Raw genomic sequence first — 19,892 nt, 5'->3', positions numbered from 1 at the left:
ATATATTTGTTTATTTATTTGAATTCCATTTAGTTTCTAGCCTGCACGTCCTGTTAATGGAAGAAGCCATTGCTTACATGAATAGTTTCATTAACTGTGGAAAAATGTTACATATAAATAAAGGTCAGCAGATTAAACTTCTTAAATTTTATTTAAATTCAAAACCATCCCCCTTTAGCATGTTCTGTAAAACTTTTTATAGAATTAAAATAACTTAATAATACTGCACTGGCAAAGAAAAGTAGCTTTCAAAACTCACTCAAAAGAATTTTAATAATACGAGATGCTGTACTTCTTTTGTTTTCAAAGTTTCATTCGCTAGTCTTGTGAATGAAGCCAGTCTGTCATCTTGCTGTGTCACACTATGGTAATTTTTCTTGCAGAGACTTCACATAAGAGTAGGGCCTTTCTTTTTAACCAAATTCCCTACCTGTTTTGAGAAAGAGACTCCACATTAATCTTTTTTGATTAAGCTTTTTTTTTTTATCTGTTCCGCAGCAGTTACTGATCGTTTGCTCATTGAATTCACATTCACTTAATCCGTTTAAACTAAAGTGAAATCAGTCCTATAAAACCACTGCTTCTGCAGAGAAGCATTTCAGGTTTACAGCTGGATGTATACCTTATATCCACATGGCATATCTTTGTACGTGGTTTTGAGTATGACAGAAACTAATGTAAAAGCTCTGTATGGAGCAAAGGACTGTTTCCAAAGAAGTCTGGTCTACGGTTTTACTGAGTTCAAAGTCTTTGGGAATCAGTAAACTGGTTTTCATTTCATTCAGCCCACTGCTACTTCACTGGAGTCACTAGGACCTTTTCCTGGAGCTTTTATTTACTTTTCTGGTAGGACTTTTGCCTTGTTTAAATATTTCTACTGTGGACAAAATCATATTCAAAACATGAATGTTGTTATTTTCTCAAAATCCAGATGATGAATACATATGCTATTTAATAATAATTCTTTTCAAACAGTAGGGACTTGTATGTGAAATGCTGCTCTGTATTCTGTTTCAGTTTTCACTTGTACAAGTAACGGACTAAAATACTGTGTTATTAGTATTCATGACATTTCCTTAATAAAACTTTTCAATGAATAACTTTATAGTCAGGCTGGTGGTTAAACTTCATAAAGCTAAGTGGGTAGGATTCCCCAACAGAAGGTTTCAGGCTGCATTTTAAGAAGCGTCTTGATTGTTCACATTTTTAGGGTTATTTTTGTTACATTAATTTAAAGCTAACTGCCTACACCAATTAGTTCAGGTAAAGTATTAAAGCACAGAAATTTGGCACTGCTTCCCCAGTTAAATATACAAGACTCACAACAAGTACTAACATGTTTTTCTAAAATTGCATTTATTTTGCAATTACTAGTATATAGTTAAAGCTAAGTATACGTATATATATTTATGGTATGTGTGTATATATAGTATTACAAGCTGGGAAAAGCATCACAACATGTCTAACATCAATCAATATTGATTATTAAAATCTTTTAAAGAATTTATTTCTCTGAGAATTTTAACAGTTGGTAATTTTACGATTTCAGAAATGTCTGCGCAGTAAGGAATAGTAGAATATTGTCAATGAAAAAGAGTGCAGGCAGTTCTAATGTGTGTTTTTTCTGAGAGTTTACTATTAGGAATAGGTTTAAGTGGTTAACACTAAGGAAAACTTCTATATTTTAATGTGATTGGATGTGCCAAATTTTATTTTTTGTGTAAAATTTGAAAACCAAGTTTAACTTCCTTATGACTTTGACTAGTAAGGGTACATTAGTGCCAGGAACTGCAGGACCTTAAAATAATGTGGTACAGAAAATTATTTTAAAATTGGTGGGAGTGGGGAATGGACTACTCTGCTTCTATTTTCTGTTCATGTGTCATGGCTTTTTTGGTCTAATACTTATTTTAAAAAAAGGTTTGGGAACTCTGCATGTTTCTGTTACTTGATAAGCTGCATGGCTATTTGGACGCGTGGGAGGGATTCACGTCCATGGGGGTTTTTTTGCACAGATGTCAAATGTCGCCCATAATACCCCAATTTGGGGCTGACAGGAAAAATGCCCTCTATCCAAAAGTGCCAGACAGAGAGCACATGAATTTCGTCGTACCGCTTTTACTGCACTTAATATACTTTTTTGTGCTTTCTCACAGTAAGCACTAGGATTATTAAACGTGAGCAAGATTCTTCGAGGGCTCTAGTCTCACTGTATCTGACCACTGACAGAAATGAGTCGGGAAAGTCGCTGAGCTTTTCTCCTAAGTTTCTGTTGGGGTGCGGAGGCCTGTATTGGTATCTAGGTTTCCCAGCAAACAAAATTTAGAGCTGAAAAGCAGAAAGTTAGAAGGTTAGCTTTTTATAGAAAGCAATGGTTCCAGTGCTGTCGCTATCCTGACTGCTCAAATTGTGTGTCACTGTCCCAAGTAACCATTAGAGGAAACCAGCCTCCAGGATTCTGAAAACCTAACTCAGTCACAGGATTTTGAAAACCTCGTGCTCCATCTTTATTATATTTCGGCCTGAGAAAAAAAAAAAGTTTTTTAATTAATTGAAGGCACATTTTGATCAGACTTTTAAAGCCAGTTCATTAACTTGATTTTTACAGATGCCATCCTGCCAACATTTCCTAAGTATTCATGCTACTGCGGAATGCTTAAGTCCACATCAGCATTGGCAGAAATAAAGATTCAGGATTTATCCTGAAGTTTTTGTTAACCTCTACCAAGGCTGAATATACATTATCCTTTTTCTTTTTTTTTTCAGATGTAAGGTTTTCAAAAATAGGATCATAAAACAGTAGTCTTAATCCTCCTGATATTTAATAAATAGCTTCAGAAAATGCTTAGTACCAAGTAAATGATTTATTTAAAGTCTTTATGAAAATATAGTAGCTAAAGCATTACACAAATGCGAGGATAATAATCATGCCTACTACTAATCAGCCACTATGAGTTTTGTGGTCAAATGGAAATGCATGAGGTGAAACTGTTTTATTCTCTCCATCCATATTTGTGCTTTATTGTTATAAGAAAATAAAGAAAGTAAATTGGAAAAATATCTTTCTCCCAAAAGTCGTGATCAAAACTGCAAACTGTGGAAAAAATTTCAATACCATCAAGTTCTCAGATTAATCCTTTCATTTTCGGCCTTTTTTCTTTCCTAATCCCATCAGTGTTAGATCCTACAAGTTCAGAAACTCAAGTGGAAGGAGATTTACTGACTTTAGTTCTCAAATTGTACAGGCTTCAGAGCCACAGAGAGAATACTCCCCTGCCATAAAGTCTAACTAGTCTGTCAGTTTAAAGTTCTTGTAAAATGTGTTTTAGCTGTCTGTTGGGGGTGGTTCTGTCCTCTACCTTTTATGGGGCAATTCCCAGCTTACCTAACCAAGGCACACCAGTGTGCTTTCTCTCTGGTCGTTGTTCCTGCGGATTGCCTGGCACGCTGTCCCTGAACCTGTCCTGCTTGCACTCAGAATTTGCGTGGGGGGAACATACAGTGCTGCTGCTTCATTGCACACTCTCACATGTATCTATATCCACACACACACAACGTCTGAAATCGAAATCAGTTTGTTTTTCAGGGCAGCTTTTATGTCATATTATTGATAATGGCATGCAAGTGCATGTTTCTAATCTTAGGAATTCCATATTTGTTATGCTTGGGAATCTAAATTGATAAAAACAAAGATCTGGTCCTCTGAAATCTCATGTGTTTCATATTACACATTCCCATTACGTGAAGAATTACTGGCAGGAAGAAATGTTTGCAGTGTTGGGATCATACAGTGACTGGCCCTTGTCCTGGCGTGCAGGTGGGAGAGTACAAGTAATTTTCATCTTTCTGGTACAACACTGCTGCACAGGAGGAAAGTAAAATGGGGCTGTGGTCAGACAAGGTGGTAAAGTCAGTCTCAGGTGGCAGAAGTTAACTCAGAAACATTGTCCCTATGTCTTTGCCTGATCAAGAGTCCTTCCCCTTCTCTCCTGCAGACTCCCCCTTCAAGTGCTGGAAGGCCACTATAAGGTCTCTCTGGAGCCTTCTCTTCTCCAGGCTGAAGAACCCCAACTCTCTCAGCCTGTCCTCATAGCACAGGTGCTCCAGCCCCCTGATCATCCTTGTGGTCCTCCTCTGGACCCGCTCTAACAGGTCCATGTTCTTTTTCTGTCAGGAGCCCAAAGGCTGAACACAGTACTGCAGGTGGAGTCTCACCAGAGCAGAGGAGAGGGGGAGAATCAACCCCCTTGGCTTGACGGCCACACATTTGTTTCTCTATTTCGGCTTTCGGGTGGTGAGAGTCACTGCATTCCTTTGGCGTGTCCGAAAACTGGAGAGGGAGACAGAGCTTCACCTCGTCTCCAGTGTGTCTCAGTTTGAACAGCTGTGGCCAAGCATAGTTTCTGTAGTCTGGAAATTAGACTGCAAGACACAAAAGAGCACAGTGATTTATACATCAACAGTCGCTTTTCTTGCCATAACATTTCATTGTTCTTTTTCCCTAAATCTGTAATTACATGTCTTTGTCCTCCTATGTGCTGCTTCACAACAAATGTAATTCTTACACAGGCTTTGTGAGTGAAAATAATCCCGCTCAATTAGCGCAGATCATAAACTTGCGTTGTGTGAGAGCAAGCGTTTGTAAATGATGGGTTTGAAACTCTGTGTGTTACGTCGTCCTTTTCTCTTACTTAGTAAGTTCTCTCCCAGCACTGCTACAGGCTGGTGGGCTCCTTTAGCCAAGCCAGAGGCTGGAGGTCACCAACGCCTACAGCTTTGTTCTGCTTGGCCCTTAATACTCTAATTTAAAGTTTCCAGGAAGGCTGCCTGTGAATAAGCTAGATTTACTACATGTGGTGTTTAAATGCTAGCACTTGGAGAAGGGTGTTCATTAGGCAGCAGTTGTTTCAGTCAGTTTTTCAGGCTGATTCTCCATTAAGGAAGATCTTTGGAAAAAGCTGGCAAGCAGGAGAAAGAGGAAAGAAAGTCAGTCTTTTAGGTCTGTGCATTCAAGGATGTTGTGTCATTGGCTGTAGTTCTAAAACACACACTTCTTGGCCTTAATTAGAACAAATACATGTTACGGAGAAAGAAATAAACAAACCTGCTGTGGCTTTTGTCCATGTGAGAACAAGGCTCTTCATTTTGTGGGTGAATCAATACTATAAGTAATTATTTATATTTTTCTTTCTTGAAGATGTCATGAAGTTTGCCTGTTAATAAATGTGAGTAGGAAAGGTACAATATCGAGTCCAACACCAAACATTACATCTCACTGCCAGTTTGTCTAGGAAGTCTTCATCTATATTAAGGCAAAAAAGCACACCCATGTTTAACTAGTAGACCAAGGAATAAAAAAAGAGCTAAAGCAATGGTGGAGTTTATGAGGAAAAGAAATCGTTGCAGTGTAGCAGTCACACTGTCTTGGAAAAGTGTTTCATCAGAAGCATATGAGATCCTTGGGTCAGGTAGATCTCTGTCCACCCCAGGTGTGTAAGCATGATCCTGGTGAGTGACTGAAGTTCCTTTGCGTTACAGTAGTAATATCAATATGTTGTCACTTGTTAAAGCCTGTTTCCTTTCGCACATGGCTGCTCAGGGGTTTTGAAAAGATTGTTCTTGTCATTCTCCTGTGTCCAAAATTAACAAAATAGATGCAAGAATAATAGAAATGTTAGCAAAGCAGAAAAATGGGATTGTAGCCCACCAGGCATACTAGCTGCTGTAAGTGGCCAAATGTGAAAGAAATATCAGTGCCTACCAGAGATGTAAAACGTACTCGAGCTCCTGGAACTGGAATAACTACTATAAAAATCAATCTATTTGTAATTTCCAAGATCTAAATAAATATCATGTTGGTATAAAATTGAGTGAGGCCCAAATTATTAAGATCTGGTTTGCTCCGTTTGTCATTTTGGTTTTGTAAACGGTTTTTGTTCCTTTCTGTCTACTGCAATTAATACTTCTGAGGATGAGATTTTATCACTTGTCTCACATTTTTCGTTTTTCTCTCTCTCCCCTGCCCCGCTCCCCTTTTATTTCCCCCCTGTTTTAGATTCCTTCCTGGACAAGGATTGGTACTATATCCACAGATAGGAGACAAGCTGGATATTATATGCCCAAAGGTGGACTCTAAAACTGTTGGTCAGTATGAATATTATAAGGTCTACATGGTTGACAAAGACCAAGCAGATAGCTGTGCTATTAAAAAGGACAATACACCTCTACTCAACTGTGCCAAACCAGATCAAGATGTTAAGTTTACCATCAAGTTTCAAGAGTTCAGTCCTAATCTCTGGGGCCTGGAATTTCAGAGGAACAAAGATTATTACGTCATATGTAAGTTCAAAATTTCAGTTGTTCATTCTTTTAAATATAATTGCTTGTTCTTTTTTGTATATTGTCTTGAACATTATAAGCAAAGTAAGAAGAATGTGAATGGGTTTGTATTTTTTTCTCTGAAAATATTTTCTTCCCAGCATGTTTTCGACATTATTTCTGACATCCATGGGGCCTCTGTCTCTTTTTCCCTTATTTTACGTAACCCAAATTAGGTTGTACTCCTATGCTTGTAAAGAGCTTCTCCTTCTGTGCACAATATTGTGTCCTGTATTCATGCTGAAAGTTGTGCGCAGCCGCTCGCAGCCTTGTTTTCTGCTCGTGGCTCTGGGGATGTGCCATGCTATCAGCCTTGCCTTAGGTGCTCATGGACCTGGAGTGGGGACTAGAGTGGCCTGGCCGTTATGACCTGAGCCATCCTACATGAGATGACTGGCCATTGCTCCACCTGGCCCAGGGATTCTCAAAGGAAACACTTTTTTGGCCACATTGCACATACCTACTATGTCCTTACAGTTGCTGAGAACGTTCCTGGGCAAAATCCAGACTAGCATGATCTTGGATTTCCACCTTTTTCCTGATAAAAAGAATGTGCATGATACAGGCCTGTGTCCAAAAACGTAAACGTTGTGTGAGTTTTAGTCTGATCAGGGATTTATGGCTGAAAGCGAGTCTGGAGGTAGCCACTGTGTTTAGTGATTCAAATTACTTATGATGTTTAAAGTTAATGATGTGAATCAGGAGTTAGCATAAGCTGAGACCTCAGCAGTACAACAACAATTTACATTAGTCTAGGCTTTGTCATTGTAATGCTGTAGCCTGAAGGTCTTATTTAGCCCCATGGGGACTTCTGGAGTCTTGAGCAAGGATCTCCACTTAGTAGGAGATGGATAAATTCTGTGTGTCAGCTTTTCTGCAGCACAAGGAAGTTAGAAACTGGTGCATCTTATTTAATAGAGTCATAGAATAGTTGGAGGGCACCTCTAAAGTTCATCTGGTCCACTCCCCTGCAATGATCTTCAACAAGATCAGGCTGCTCAGAGCCCCGTCCAGCTTGACTTTGAATGATTCCAGGGATGGGGCAAATACCACCTTTCCAGGCAACGTGTTCCAGTGTCTCACCACTCTCATTGTAAAAAAGTCTTCCTTGTATCTAGTCTAAATCTACCCTCTTTTAGTTTAAAACTATTAGGCCTTGTCCTATTGCAGTAGACCCTGCTAAAAAGTTTATCCCCAAACATACTTCTGCAACATCCTTGAAAATTTCATGTAATGTCTGCCACTCTAAATATTTCTTAGATTTTATAGATAAAAACATTAGTAATTTTACAAGTGCTCTGAGCAACTACTTTTAAAATGGAGATGCATTTAATATAAATTAACAGTCACTTCCCAGTTATATCCATAATGGTACAGACTGTGTGTAAGACAGGTTTTATGTCAGAGGAACTACGTAAAAATTCACTGTATTAATTATTAAATGTAGAAACTACTAAATAACAGTTATGGGAGATATAAACCATATATAAGCTTTGACAAAAAGGTCATTTAATATAGCTGCTTTCTCTGTGTAGTCAGGGGATATATAAAAACTTGATAGCACTTAGACAGCATTTAACCTTGACAAACTTCCCACTGAAATCCAGTGACATTTATCCAGGGTAAATCCACAAGATCAGATGTTGAGAGATAGTTGTCTGTAACTCCAGTGAAAATGTGTAGCACAAAAATGACCACACTCAAATAGTTGGTTTTAATGATGAAATATGTTCAGTATTTAGTGCTGCTTTTAAAAACATCCAGCAGACCAGCTGTAGTGGAATAAATGGCACTGTTACAATTATTACCTGAAAATTATGGGCACAAATGGAGCTTTCTGATATCCTGTCAGTTCTGTCATAGCTATGTCGTGGATTTACCCAGAGAATTATTAAATATGTCTCATTTTCATTAGTTTTGTATAATTATTTCATTATAGCAATAAGACATAATAGATGTTGCATTTCCTGGAAGATTACAGCATAGTTTGGTTGAAAGAACTTGCTCAGCCTGCAGCCTAATGCCTCAAAAATCTCGCTGGCCTTGCATTAATACATGAGTGCCTTAGGATATTACTTTCCCTGCTCATTCTGGCATAAACAAATGGCTAATTTATTACTATATTGCTACTCTACTAACTGAGCTGCAGCAAGGGTACCCATACATTTTAATAGGTTGGACACACAAACAACCCCCCCATACCCTTAAAATCCAGCCATCCTGAAGCTAAAAGTCTTGCTTTTCTGTCAGTCAGGGAGAAAACAATGAATTCAGTGATGTCAGTCTGAGAAACACTAAGAGGGGTAGAAATCTAGGCCAGGGCTCAGCTAGGACACGATTTTGCAGAGATGCTGGAGCTCATGATCTGACACAGCCTTGTCAGATGCAAGTTTTGGTAGTCAGGATATTTACCATCATTTTTATAAGTAATATAATACATCTTAATGACGTATGGAAATCAGGCCATGAATTGTTTGTGTACATCCCTACTCCTAGACGTGTAATATAACAGGTGTGCTCAGGCCGAAAAGGGGAATGCAGTGGGTCTCCCACTGACTCCCGAGCCTTGGCAGCCTAATTTCGTGCTGTTTGTGCTGGCAGGCTGGGTCAGCCCTGTACGTGTTTTGTGCGTTGTCATGTACCTTTATCATCTTGCCATTATTTGAAAACATGGTTTGTTTTTCTCAGGTAATAGTGTGTGGTTTGTGGAGCTGTATTAAACAGGAAAATCTCTATTCAGATTAGGGGGTTAGTCATTTTGGGATGAGGAGTTAGAACACAGGATGAGGCAGCTTCCTGAACCCCGAGTACCTTTAGGGAGATGTGATTGTACAGGAATTCTTCAAGCCATAATTTTTATATCATCCAGATGTATTCATGATAGGTATAGCAGGAGATCTTTTCTCCTTAATACTTCCCTAAGTCTAAGCATATAGAAGATGCAGCTTTTCTCATGCCACAATTCACAATTTTTTTAACAAAGTGGATGAGTTTCTGAAACTTTTTTTTTTTTTCCACATTTAATGGTACTTTAATGCAAAAGCAATCAAATCCATTTCTTGGCAAGATATTCCTCAGTGTGACTACTGGGATCCAAAGAGTTAATTCTGTGAACAGAAGTACTTGGAAGGATGATACTGAATGGTATTGTGAAGTGAATAAATGATGTAACAGTGCCCTTGCTTTTCTCTTCTTTGCTATCATCAATTTTTGATTCCTGTGAAATTAATAGATTAATTTTCCTACAGTTACCTGATTTCTCTTCAGCAGAACTGAGGAAGGTCAAACATACTTGAGATCTCAGAAACATTAATGATAGATAATCCTAAAATATGTGGCCATTTAGCTAACATAAGGAAATCCTTAGTCAGATTCACACAGGAAGATGCATCAAGCCCAGCAACATAAATATCTGTGTGAAGGGGAAAGTTAAGCAAAAGAAGGGTATGCGGGTTTGCAACTCTTGATGTTTGCATTAAAAAGTCTTTTTATGTCTTCGCATGGTTAGGGAATGAAGTATAATTTTCTGCTGTTGGGGATTGCTCAGAACAAGTGTCTTCTCCATGCTAGGAGAGTGCAAGTACTTGGGCTGTATTGTAGCTGCTTCGGTACCTCTCTCAGATGCTGTGTTTCTCGTACAGGAGGGAGACGTGTTAACATAGTACAAGCGTATATAATATGCCAAAGATGCCTATTTTTGGTGAACGGGAGTTGTCCTGAACACTTCCCAACAATCTTAGCCTTTAGTCAGAGGGCATGGAGAGGGCTGTGGAGCCCAGGGTTTGCATGGAGGGAGCGCCCTGGGGAAGCCTGTGGAAGCTACGCCAGCGGGAAGGGAGCAGTGCTGCTCATCTTCCAGCTGCCGTAAACGCTCCTGAGATAGTTTTGGCCTAGCAAGCACGTCCTCTGCTCACTTCATCTCTTCTTTTGCATAAGTAAAATGAAGGTTATAGGCTGGGATCGTCAGCATTAAAAACCAAGTCATAGAATCATAGAATGGCCTAGGCTGGACGGGACCTTAGAGATCATCTAGTCCAACCTCCCTGTCATGGGCAGGGATGCCTCTCAACTAGATCAGGCTACTCAAGGCTCCATCCAACTTGGCCTTGAACACCTCCAGGGAGGGGGCAGCCACAACATCTCTGGGCGATTTATTCCAAAGTCTTGCCGCCCTCAGTGAAGTCTTCACCTGTTCAAAATTTGGAAATGAATGGCTACAGATTTGCGAAGGGGCTGCAGAATGGTCCTAGAAGAGGTTCCTCTAAAATGCTTGCTCTGCCTGCAACCTCGTTAGCCAAGCTTGCCGAGCAAATAATGTTCATTGGCTTTGACATTGGCAAAGTGGAATATGCAGCTTTCCTTAAATGTTTTTTGTCAACTTTTTTCAAATGACCCACTTACATAATTGGCCTCTAGCTGAAATTAAAACACACATATATGTATGTGTGTATATATATATACACACATATATATATGATCCCTGACTGTGTTAAAGGTTTATACTGGCTAGTAACATTACTTTTTTGATAACTGCTTTAATAGCACTGTGGCTTTTAAAATCGACACAGTCATTCTGAAACTTTAACATTAACTGAGTTTAAAAAAATCACAAGGCTTTTTATGTTTTCACTTTGTCATTCTGTTACAATTAAAGGGCAGTAATTGTCTGAGGAAGAACACATTAAAGGACAGTATGCATTGTGCCCTGAAATGTGGCCTAGCTGGGAAAAATAAATCTCTTTGCATGGCCAAATACATTTACATTCAAATGTTATTTTAGTATTCTGACTGAACAGTTTAAGTGCTGGCTAATCTGTCTGGTTGGGTATTCTGACACCTCTCTGAGGCAGGTTTCAGTCTGCAGGCCCCTGCAACCTCCCAGACATGTAGTGAGAGCTACCTGAAAGGCAACAGTGGCTTTTCCTTTGTTTGGAGGTTAATTCTGAACTGGCAAAAATGGGGAGAAAAACCGTATCAGAATTTCAATTTAATTTATTTTTCATGCCTTTTGTTAAAGACTCTGTGGTCCAGGAATCTATTGTTATTTATTTTTCAGTGATGGTGGTGTTGATGAAAGCCTACATGATAATAGCTACCCTGATTCCAGCCGTACAAAGATGACAATTTTTTTCTTTCCTTTCTCCCCCTTCTTCCTCAGCAAATTAGATAAATGGTTTCTTCTTAGTGTAAAATGATATCCAGAGGTCAATCTTTGACTTTGCTCAGAGTCTTTTAAGGGATATATCAGCAATACCACTTAGCTCTTGTTGAATTAAATAGAAATACAGCTCATACAAATATTATTAGAGAAAAAAATCACTGTCTGTGCAGCTTCAGATTTCTAAGAGAGTCTAAGACCTACAGGATTAATGGAGTCATGGTCCTTTGGGGTTTTGTCCCAGACCACACAGGTCTTGTAAGAGAATAAGGCTATTTTAGATTGATGGACTTTGTTCATATTTGGTGCCATTACCTAGGCAATGCTGACCGTTTATCTCCTTTAAAGTAGACAGAGATAGTTCTGCAGGAAATCTGTTATTATTTTGCTATTCCCAAGGGAAGGAAATGAAATACAGGAATACAGTTTTTTAATTGATGTGAAAAAATACATTTACTGTCCCCGACACTCCCCCAAGTACTCCAGACAGATAGGGAATCAAGTGAAAATGAAGAATAATTATTCAGACTGGAAGAAAGAATTATTCAGGCAATACTCAGGAATTAAACAGATGTTAAAATTTCATAGAAAGCTGTTTTAATATTTTTAGTCACTATTTATTTTTCTAACTTTTTTAGTATGTCATAAACAGTTGATAAATACTAGAAATACAGTACATTGCATATAGTATACATATCAACAGTATGGGACACTTGAAGTGCTTTGACAAAAATCAGCTTAAACTGACCTTCTACAAGTTGCATATCTTCTTAGATTTACCTATACATCCTTAATAGGACTACATGCAGAAGAAGTTTGGGTTGAGTGTGTATTTTATGCTTTATGTGCAGGATATGAGTAACTGTTTAAATGAAGGGAGGGTGTACTGGGAAGACATGCCATGCTGTGAGGAAAGTATCTGTCTAAACTGAAACTTAGAAGCACACTAACATACTGAAACACATTTAACTTGCGTCTTCTACCTAAATTTGGTGATGAGCATTTATCTCATCAAGTGGAATGATCAGTCTTTATTTTATACAGCTGCTTGTATTATATCTGTTACATATTGCAGTATTTTAAGTCCTAAAATAAAAGACCAGGAACTGCATAAGCATTTATAAAGGCTTTAATGAAATTGACTTTAAATACTTGAAATTGTTTGCCTCATTAAAGTCTTTACATAGCTGGATTGGAAGGAAATGTACTTTTGTGTGAGAACTGCATTAGCAAAAACACAGGGTTGAAATGGTTGAAAAATGGGGTTAAATGCCAATTTGGCCTTTATTTTCTGACTTCAGTAAATTCTGGAAACTTTGGAGGCGGGATATTTCAGGATTTATTTCTGATAAATCAGACTATAAAACTCAGCCCTAATGGGCAGTCTTCCAGTTGCTTTTTTTTTCAGTCCCAAGGAAATCATGCAAATGTTTCTATGAGTAAAACCAGGATTAGTCTTAAGGTAGTCTTAGCAGTCCTTAGAAAAGAGTCCATATTAAGCTAATAAGACTGATTTTAAAAAGCATGTTCAGATCTTTGTTAGCATGATTTGTCTGTTTTCTGTTCAGTAGATGAAGACAGCAGAAATAACTAAACCGTGGCAGCAGACTAGTCCCTATGTGCTCATTTTGCTGCTGTGAGAGAGACACAAGTCAGAATCTAAATTGTGCCAGGGAAACTGAGAAGGATTTGTTTTTCAAGTATTTCACATTAACACGTAAATGCATTAGACCACAACAGTGTGCTTCATCACAGTGACAGAGAATGGGTGAGTTTGGCTGGTACCTCTGGAGATCTTCTAATCCACAGCCCAGGGCTGTGTCCACCTGAGTTTTTAATATCTCCAAGGGTAGTGACTCCACAGCCTACTGGGACAACCTGTCCAGTGCTCTGTCATCCTCACATTTACAAAGGTTTTCTCAGGTTTAAAGAGCATTCTGCATATTTCAGTTTGTCTCCATTCCTTCTTGTCTTGTCACTGGGCACCACTGAGAAGAGTCTTTACTCCCCTGACAAGGTATTTATACACACAGATAAGAACCCCTTGAGCCTTCATTTCTCCTGACTGAACAGTTCCGAGTCCTCAGCCTCTCCTCCTATACAGATACTACAGTTCCTTCATCATCTCCATGAGCATTTACTGAACTTATTGCTGTGAGTCTGTCTTGGGGAGCCTGTGTCCACATGCAGCGCTCCAGCTGTGGCCTCACCAGTGCTGAGCAGAGGGAAAGGATCACCTCTGTCTGCCTGCTGGCAATGCGTTGCCAAATGCAGCCCAGGAGGCAGTCGGCCACCTTTTCCACAAGGGCACGTTGCTGGCGTGTGGTCACCTTAGTGTTCACCAGGATGCCCAGGGCCTTTTCTGTAAAGCTGCTTTCCTGCAGTTTGTCCCCAGCCTGTGCTGAAACTCAATTCCACCTGCCATTCCAAGGCTGCCACAGCAGGTTTGGTAACAAAATCAAGGCAATAATTAAATAATTTGTGTTGCAGAAGTAAAAATAAAAACCAAAACCAACAGCTTAATGATGTTATACCGTGAAAACACTAGTGAAATAGTAAAACCTGTACGAACATAATTACTAAAAGTATCAGTTCTCTGGCTACAACTTTTCAAAATTCCAAACGCTGGAGGATTAACATACCCATCCCATCAGAGGTTCTTAAAATGAGCCAAGATGTGCCTATGTGATAATTTCTAAGGAAGCTAATCTCCTTAATTTCTTACGGAGAGTGTTTGAGCTCGAGGTCCTGTAGCACCTTGGAAATTCAGATTGCTTTATTTCAGCAATGTTCCCCCATTAAGTTTTACTGCATGGGTATTCTAAAGTTTTAAACACAAGCATAAACATAGTGCAATCAAAACAACGCTTAACTTCTGATCATCTTTGCCAAGTGCACAGTCATCCAATAGTATCATAATTGATCTCCCTGCTAAGGTGCCAAACTCTGTGTTGCCGAAGGATAGTTCGATGATGTAAATAGCTTTTTGTGTTTTGCAATAAAGCACACTTTTGTTGTGCTTGATGTAAAAGCAGGAGATGAAGGTATTCTTTTATTGAAGCAAACATGTGGAAAATTGCTCTAGATTGTTATAGTACAGAGCATCTCCCCTGAAAGGAATGAGGTTCATCTATAGGGCAAACTCTGACTGTGGCGCTTTATTGGGGTTACTCCTGGACTCTGTGTGGTCAAAGCAAATAACATCATGTCCATCTGAACTGCTATAACCATGAGACTGGCACATTTTCTCATCTATAGTGTTATATTCTAAACTGTCACTAGGCATTAACTCAGTCACTGGTGAAGTCCTACCACCTAGAGATGAACTCTGCCTCAAAATGATGTTTTCCACTTCAGTGCTACTCGTATAGCAATTACTGGGTCATTAATATCATTGCATGCAATTAGTGACAGTAGAATGAGCAAGAGGTTTGTTATTTATTTAATATGAACTTTCCCTATAACCCTTTCTTACCCAAGTGCTACAGACAGAAACCAGAGAGATTTTCAAGGCAGATGAACATCCTGGAAGAGTGATGTTGAGTTTCTATGATACAGAAAATAGGTCCTCATTTAATGTTAGAGCTTCTGCTTTTGTTTACAGCAAGCCCGCTTGTCATTAGCAACAATCAGCGTAACTTGGATGCTAACTAATTCTATTAGTTCTGTTCAGCTGAACTGTTAAGCAAAGCTTGCTGTCATAGTGGGGAGATATTTCTCCCCATCCGTGAGAGGCTTTTGCCAGTAGTGTGCCAGGAGAAAGGATAAACTTACGTAAAATACCTGTTTGTGTTTGGTGAAGTTAACTAGCTAGTAATCTATTTTAGATGCATACTTTCTGCTATACGCTGAATACATCATAATTAGTGGGCTTACATCTGCCACAGTTCCTTCAGCGCTCACAAATACATAATTTGTTTATGTAAACCAGAAGCAACCATGTGTGCAGTAGATCGTTATCTGACAATATTTCTCAGAGTGAAATATGTGAAACACAGAACTGAAATACTTTTATAAGTGCTTAACTGTAATGAAAGACTTAAATTATTGTTCATAGTGATCCAGAATTGAGATGATTTTTTAAATGTTGTTTTTTAAATGATCTCTAAATCATTCCATGAGAATTTTGAAAGGGGACACTTGACAGCAGTAAGGCAAGTAAGATTTCGTTGTGGGTGGGTGGATGCTCTGACCTTCTGTAATGGATAATAATGCAGCAAATAGTTTACTGCTTAGTACACTTCAGCTGTGCTATTCTTTAACCCAGAGATAAAGTGGTGCTGTTTTTAAAATGATAGTCAGCAGAAATCAGTCAGAGCTCACAGCTTTTTTGATATTTTCCAACTTCGTCTTGTTCACTGTCTCTTTCTACCTTTATGGAAAGACTTTGTTGACATGAAGAGCTTTATTTTTGCTGCCTGTTCTCTTGTATGATGCCATGTCTCCCTGGAATTAATAGAGTCACTCTGAATGAAGGAAACTTTACAAGAGCTCTCTTCCTATTTTGTGCTTAATTCTTGGGCAGTCCTTCTCTGTCAGACAACACGAGACATGGGAAGGAGAGCCCAGAGATTTCCAGAACTGTGTCTGGAATTAAAATTGTTGGTATATACCAGGATATGTTACCGTATGTATTCTTGGCTCTGTCTTGCTTGTGTCCTCCATGTGGCACCCTCCTCCAAAAAACTGACGCCCTAATAAAATCTGTCCTTCGCTTACTATGTGAATACATGTGGAGACTTTCATGGAGAATTGTATAAAGACTCCTGTATCATGAGTCCCATCTAAATACCACAAGTCACACCATTCACATTTGGACAAGATACATTTTAGAGCAGTGGTTAGAACAGTGAATCACAGAGTTTCACTGGAGAGCCTTTGTTTTCTTCCAGGCAAGAAGAGGCCTGTTTATTAGTTTACTTCATTTTGTTCTGGTTTTAGCTTGACTGAGGAGGGTATTGCTGCTTACTTGCTATAAATCCTGAGATGTACAACATAGGACTTAATTTAAAAACCAACAAAGATGAGAAGTGGAAAAGAAGAGACAATTCTTGTCCTTTTCCTTATGTAAAAGTTTTGCCGTGTGTGTGGATAGAGGGAAAAAAGGCTGGCTTAAAGAGTGTTTGTAAAAACCTCATAAGTTTTAATTTAGGAAAAAAACAATCTTAATTTGAAGAAATTTGTGGAATAAAATTGAGAGACTAAAAGTTTTTGAAAGGCCTTTAGGTTGAGAAAATTCAAAATTCCTCTGCCACCTTAACTTTACAAGAAGGACAAGTGAAAAAACGAGCATGTTAGAAAAAAGCAAAATTATTGGTAAACTCTTTGTATATACATTTTTCATGACTGTCTTGGTGTCCTAAATTGTATTAATTGAGCAAGTTCAGCAGTTTCTCATATTTTTTATTGAAGGTCCTTTCGATGTCTCTGTAAGATCAGTAGGAAAGTTAAGATGTGATTTTATTGTTTGTAAATAGAAACACAGAGAACACATTGACATGCAACTATTCATAATGCATTTAAGTTTTAGCTCTTGTCGTCCAGGTTTCAGGCTGCAGATAGCTAAATATTGGAAGACAGTTCCATTTTTTAAAAAAGTGAAAGTTTCATTGTCAGTCTTATTTTTTGTCACTACAAGCAAGTGTAAACCGTTAGTTGCTAGGAGTTGAAATTAGTTTATTTTTCTTTTCTGTAAGCTTTCAGCAGCTCACACGGAGTAGTATTTGCCAAGCTACCTGTTCTTTAGTGAGTGGCCTGAACAATTTTTTGGGGTTGTTTCAGATCTCCATGTAGATCTGGCATTGCTTCTAAGGGGGGGAGGGGGGAGGAATTTAATTTCATTTAATTAAAACACTCTTCTCTTACCTCAGCTGCCTTGTTCTTCATCCCTGGCTGGTCTAAAAACAACCTACGTGTTGTGATCTGTGATTTGTGGGTTTGTAATGTGTGATTTCTGGTGTTCTTAAACTTGTCCCATAAATTTAGGTAATTTATGGGAAAGAAGAATTATTTATTTGGTGCTTTACTAAGAGAGTTATTAAAAGGACCAAAAGCAGATGAAAGCAGTCAGAGCACAAACACACAATGCCTGGCCAAAGTAGTGTTCTATTACTTTATAAAACAAAAAACCTTCAAAAGCTTTACATGCGCTTAGTAATCCTGTGAGTGCATATGAGATCAACTGCAGCTTCGCTTTAAGTAACTTCTTACTACTATTGGATCTAAAGCTTTCGTGGATTTTTGCTGCTCTTTAGGCTTTTCCATTCTGTTTCTAAGCACAGCTGGGGAAAGGTGGAGATGGGTAGGGTTATTTGATTTTATTTAGCTCTGATTTTGAGAAACCTTTTCTTCTGATGCCAAATTCAAGCCATATTTAATTAAAAAATGACGAAACTCACTACTATTGGACAGTACTGATCTACCCCAAAGAAATCTGTAATTCTTATTTTTCTGTTACCAGTTCCACATCAGTGGCAATTAGTTCTTGATGACCTCATCAATGTCTTTGATACATTGCCAAATGGCTTGTATCTTCTAGCACACAAAGGAGGGACAAACCAAATTTTGCCTCTCCCCATCAGTTGATGTCACTCATTCTTTCCTATAGTCTGTGGTTTAAGGTTCATTTAGTTTTCACATGATCGTAATTTCTCTCTTCAGCTATGTAGTACATGTCATATTCAAGCTCTAGAAATAAATGTGTTCTAAAGGTGTGTTGGTTCAAAGGATATGATATGTAATTTGCAAGTAGGTAGCGTTTTTCATAATCCTAAAACATTGTAGTATAGGTAATTATTGTGGCAGAATTAGGAGGCTGAGATTTTTGTCTGCTGGTGTTTTCTTTTAAGTATTTGTGATGGCATTTTTTCATTTTTGTAATGTGTGTTATTAGTAGTGAAGGAAGTTGAATTTTTGTGATTGTGCCTTCATTTCTATTCTCTTTGTGAATGAAAAGCTATATACAGGCACAAATCCAGCCCCTTAATTCTCCATCTGATTAGAGCAATGTTACTAGCCTGGTAGGTTGAAAACCGCCAAGATCCGTACAGTGGCTTAGCCTCCTGGGAGGCAGAGCAATAACAATCAAATGAAGACATATTAAAATGTAATATTACTTCCTCTCCATGGGGACTGTGTAAGAATCATAGCCAGGAACTGTCTTGTCAGCTGACTCTGCTTCGCTCACTGATTCCCTGCCTCTGCATTTATGACTAATGCATTTCGTACAGTAAAGGACACTTGTGAAGTTTTAAAAGCAAATAAATGTAAAACATCATAGATTGATTCACACAAGTTCCATTTTTTTGTTTGTTTGGTTTATGGTTTTGGGTGTTTTTTAATAATTTATATCTTTTGAGGAAGGAAGGGCAGAACTGGAATGAAAATCTTTGGTCTCAGTAGTTTCATTTCTTCTTGTGTAAGGAAGAGGGAATGTTGTGTTTCATAAAACTGAAAATGTGTGCTAGCTTCTCCTAAGTAAGTGTGTATCAGCAGACTCTTAACCATAATTTTGTAACAAGTCATTTTTTTCTGAAAGTTGAAAGCCCAAACTTATATTCCTTATAAAGTGGCAGCTGCTGTTGTATTCAAGGAATGCAGACACACAGTGTCTCTGCATGCGGAACTCGAACATAATATTTGACTGACTGCTGTAAACATTGCCTATAAATTATGATGATTTTGTCAGAAAGTCTTAAAATTAATAGAAATTTTAGGGCAATTATATGTGTTTATTTGTAGGTGTGGATAAACTGTTGACTGAATAAGTTAATGTGCTTTTGACTGTAATTATTAGTTTTACAATTGACACCAGTGAAACAGGACAGGTCTCAGAAAATCAGAGGTGCCTATCCATCAAAAGATTTTAAAATATTTTGCTACCTGTTTAGCAATTTCGTACTATGTTTAGTTTCCTATGTGTTGCTGTATTAATACAAAGCTGAAGTGTGGGATCCTGAGAATATTAATACTCATGAGAAACTTTGTATTAATCACTAATTATGTTTATTAATGTCAATATTTAAGTAGTATCTAGTCTTTTTAGCACAGTGCTATGTATGGTAGTTTGTGTGTGAGTAATGGCCTCTAAAATATATCCATATTTAGACCTAAATATAAAAAAACCCACAAACCTGTTCTTTTAAACATGTATAGGTTTATAAAAATAAACTGGATGGACGGTCTAATATTTGATCGTATATACAAATGAGAGAGTAGCATTTCCACTTTACATGCAAGGAATTTGTGTTATGCTTCTGATTTTATACCCAAAGCTCTTTGTCACAAACACATTTCTGTTAAAAAAATACTCTTTCAGCATGAGCAGAGCTTTAGGTATGGAGTCATTTTCCTGCTG

The 19,892-nt window shown here is 38.2% G+C and overlaps 1 protein-coding gene across 1 annotated transcript in view; it reads left to right on the top strand.

Moving 5' to 3' along the window:
- Positions 1-6,061: 6,061 nt before the first annotated feature.
- The window catches only part of EFNB2 (ephrin-B2), a 19,620-nt gene continuing 5,789 nt past the window's right edge, over positions 6,062-19,892 (top strand). The window contains exon 1 of the mRNA XM_009874185.1: positions 6,062-6,339. Within this exon, the coding sequence (XP_009872487.1) occupies positions 6,171-6,339 (169 nt within the window). The 5' untranslated portion in view covers positions 6,062-6,170. The remainder of the gene's footprint in view (positions 6,340-19,892) is intronic.

The sequence above is a fragment of the Apaloderma vittatum genome, unplaced genomic scaffold (genome assembly GCF_000703405.1).
Source record: "Apaloderma vittatum isolate BGI_N311 unplaced genomic scaffold, ASM70340v1 scaffold548, whole genome shotgun sequence".
Taxonomy (NCBI): Eukaryota; Metazoa; Chordata; class Aves; order Trogoniformes; family Trogonidae; genus Apaloderma; species Apaloderma vittatum.
This window is presented reverse-complemented; position numbering and strand designations above follow the sequence as displayed.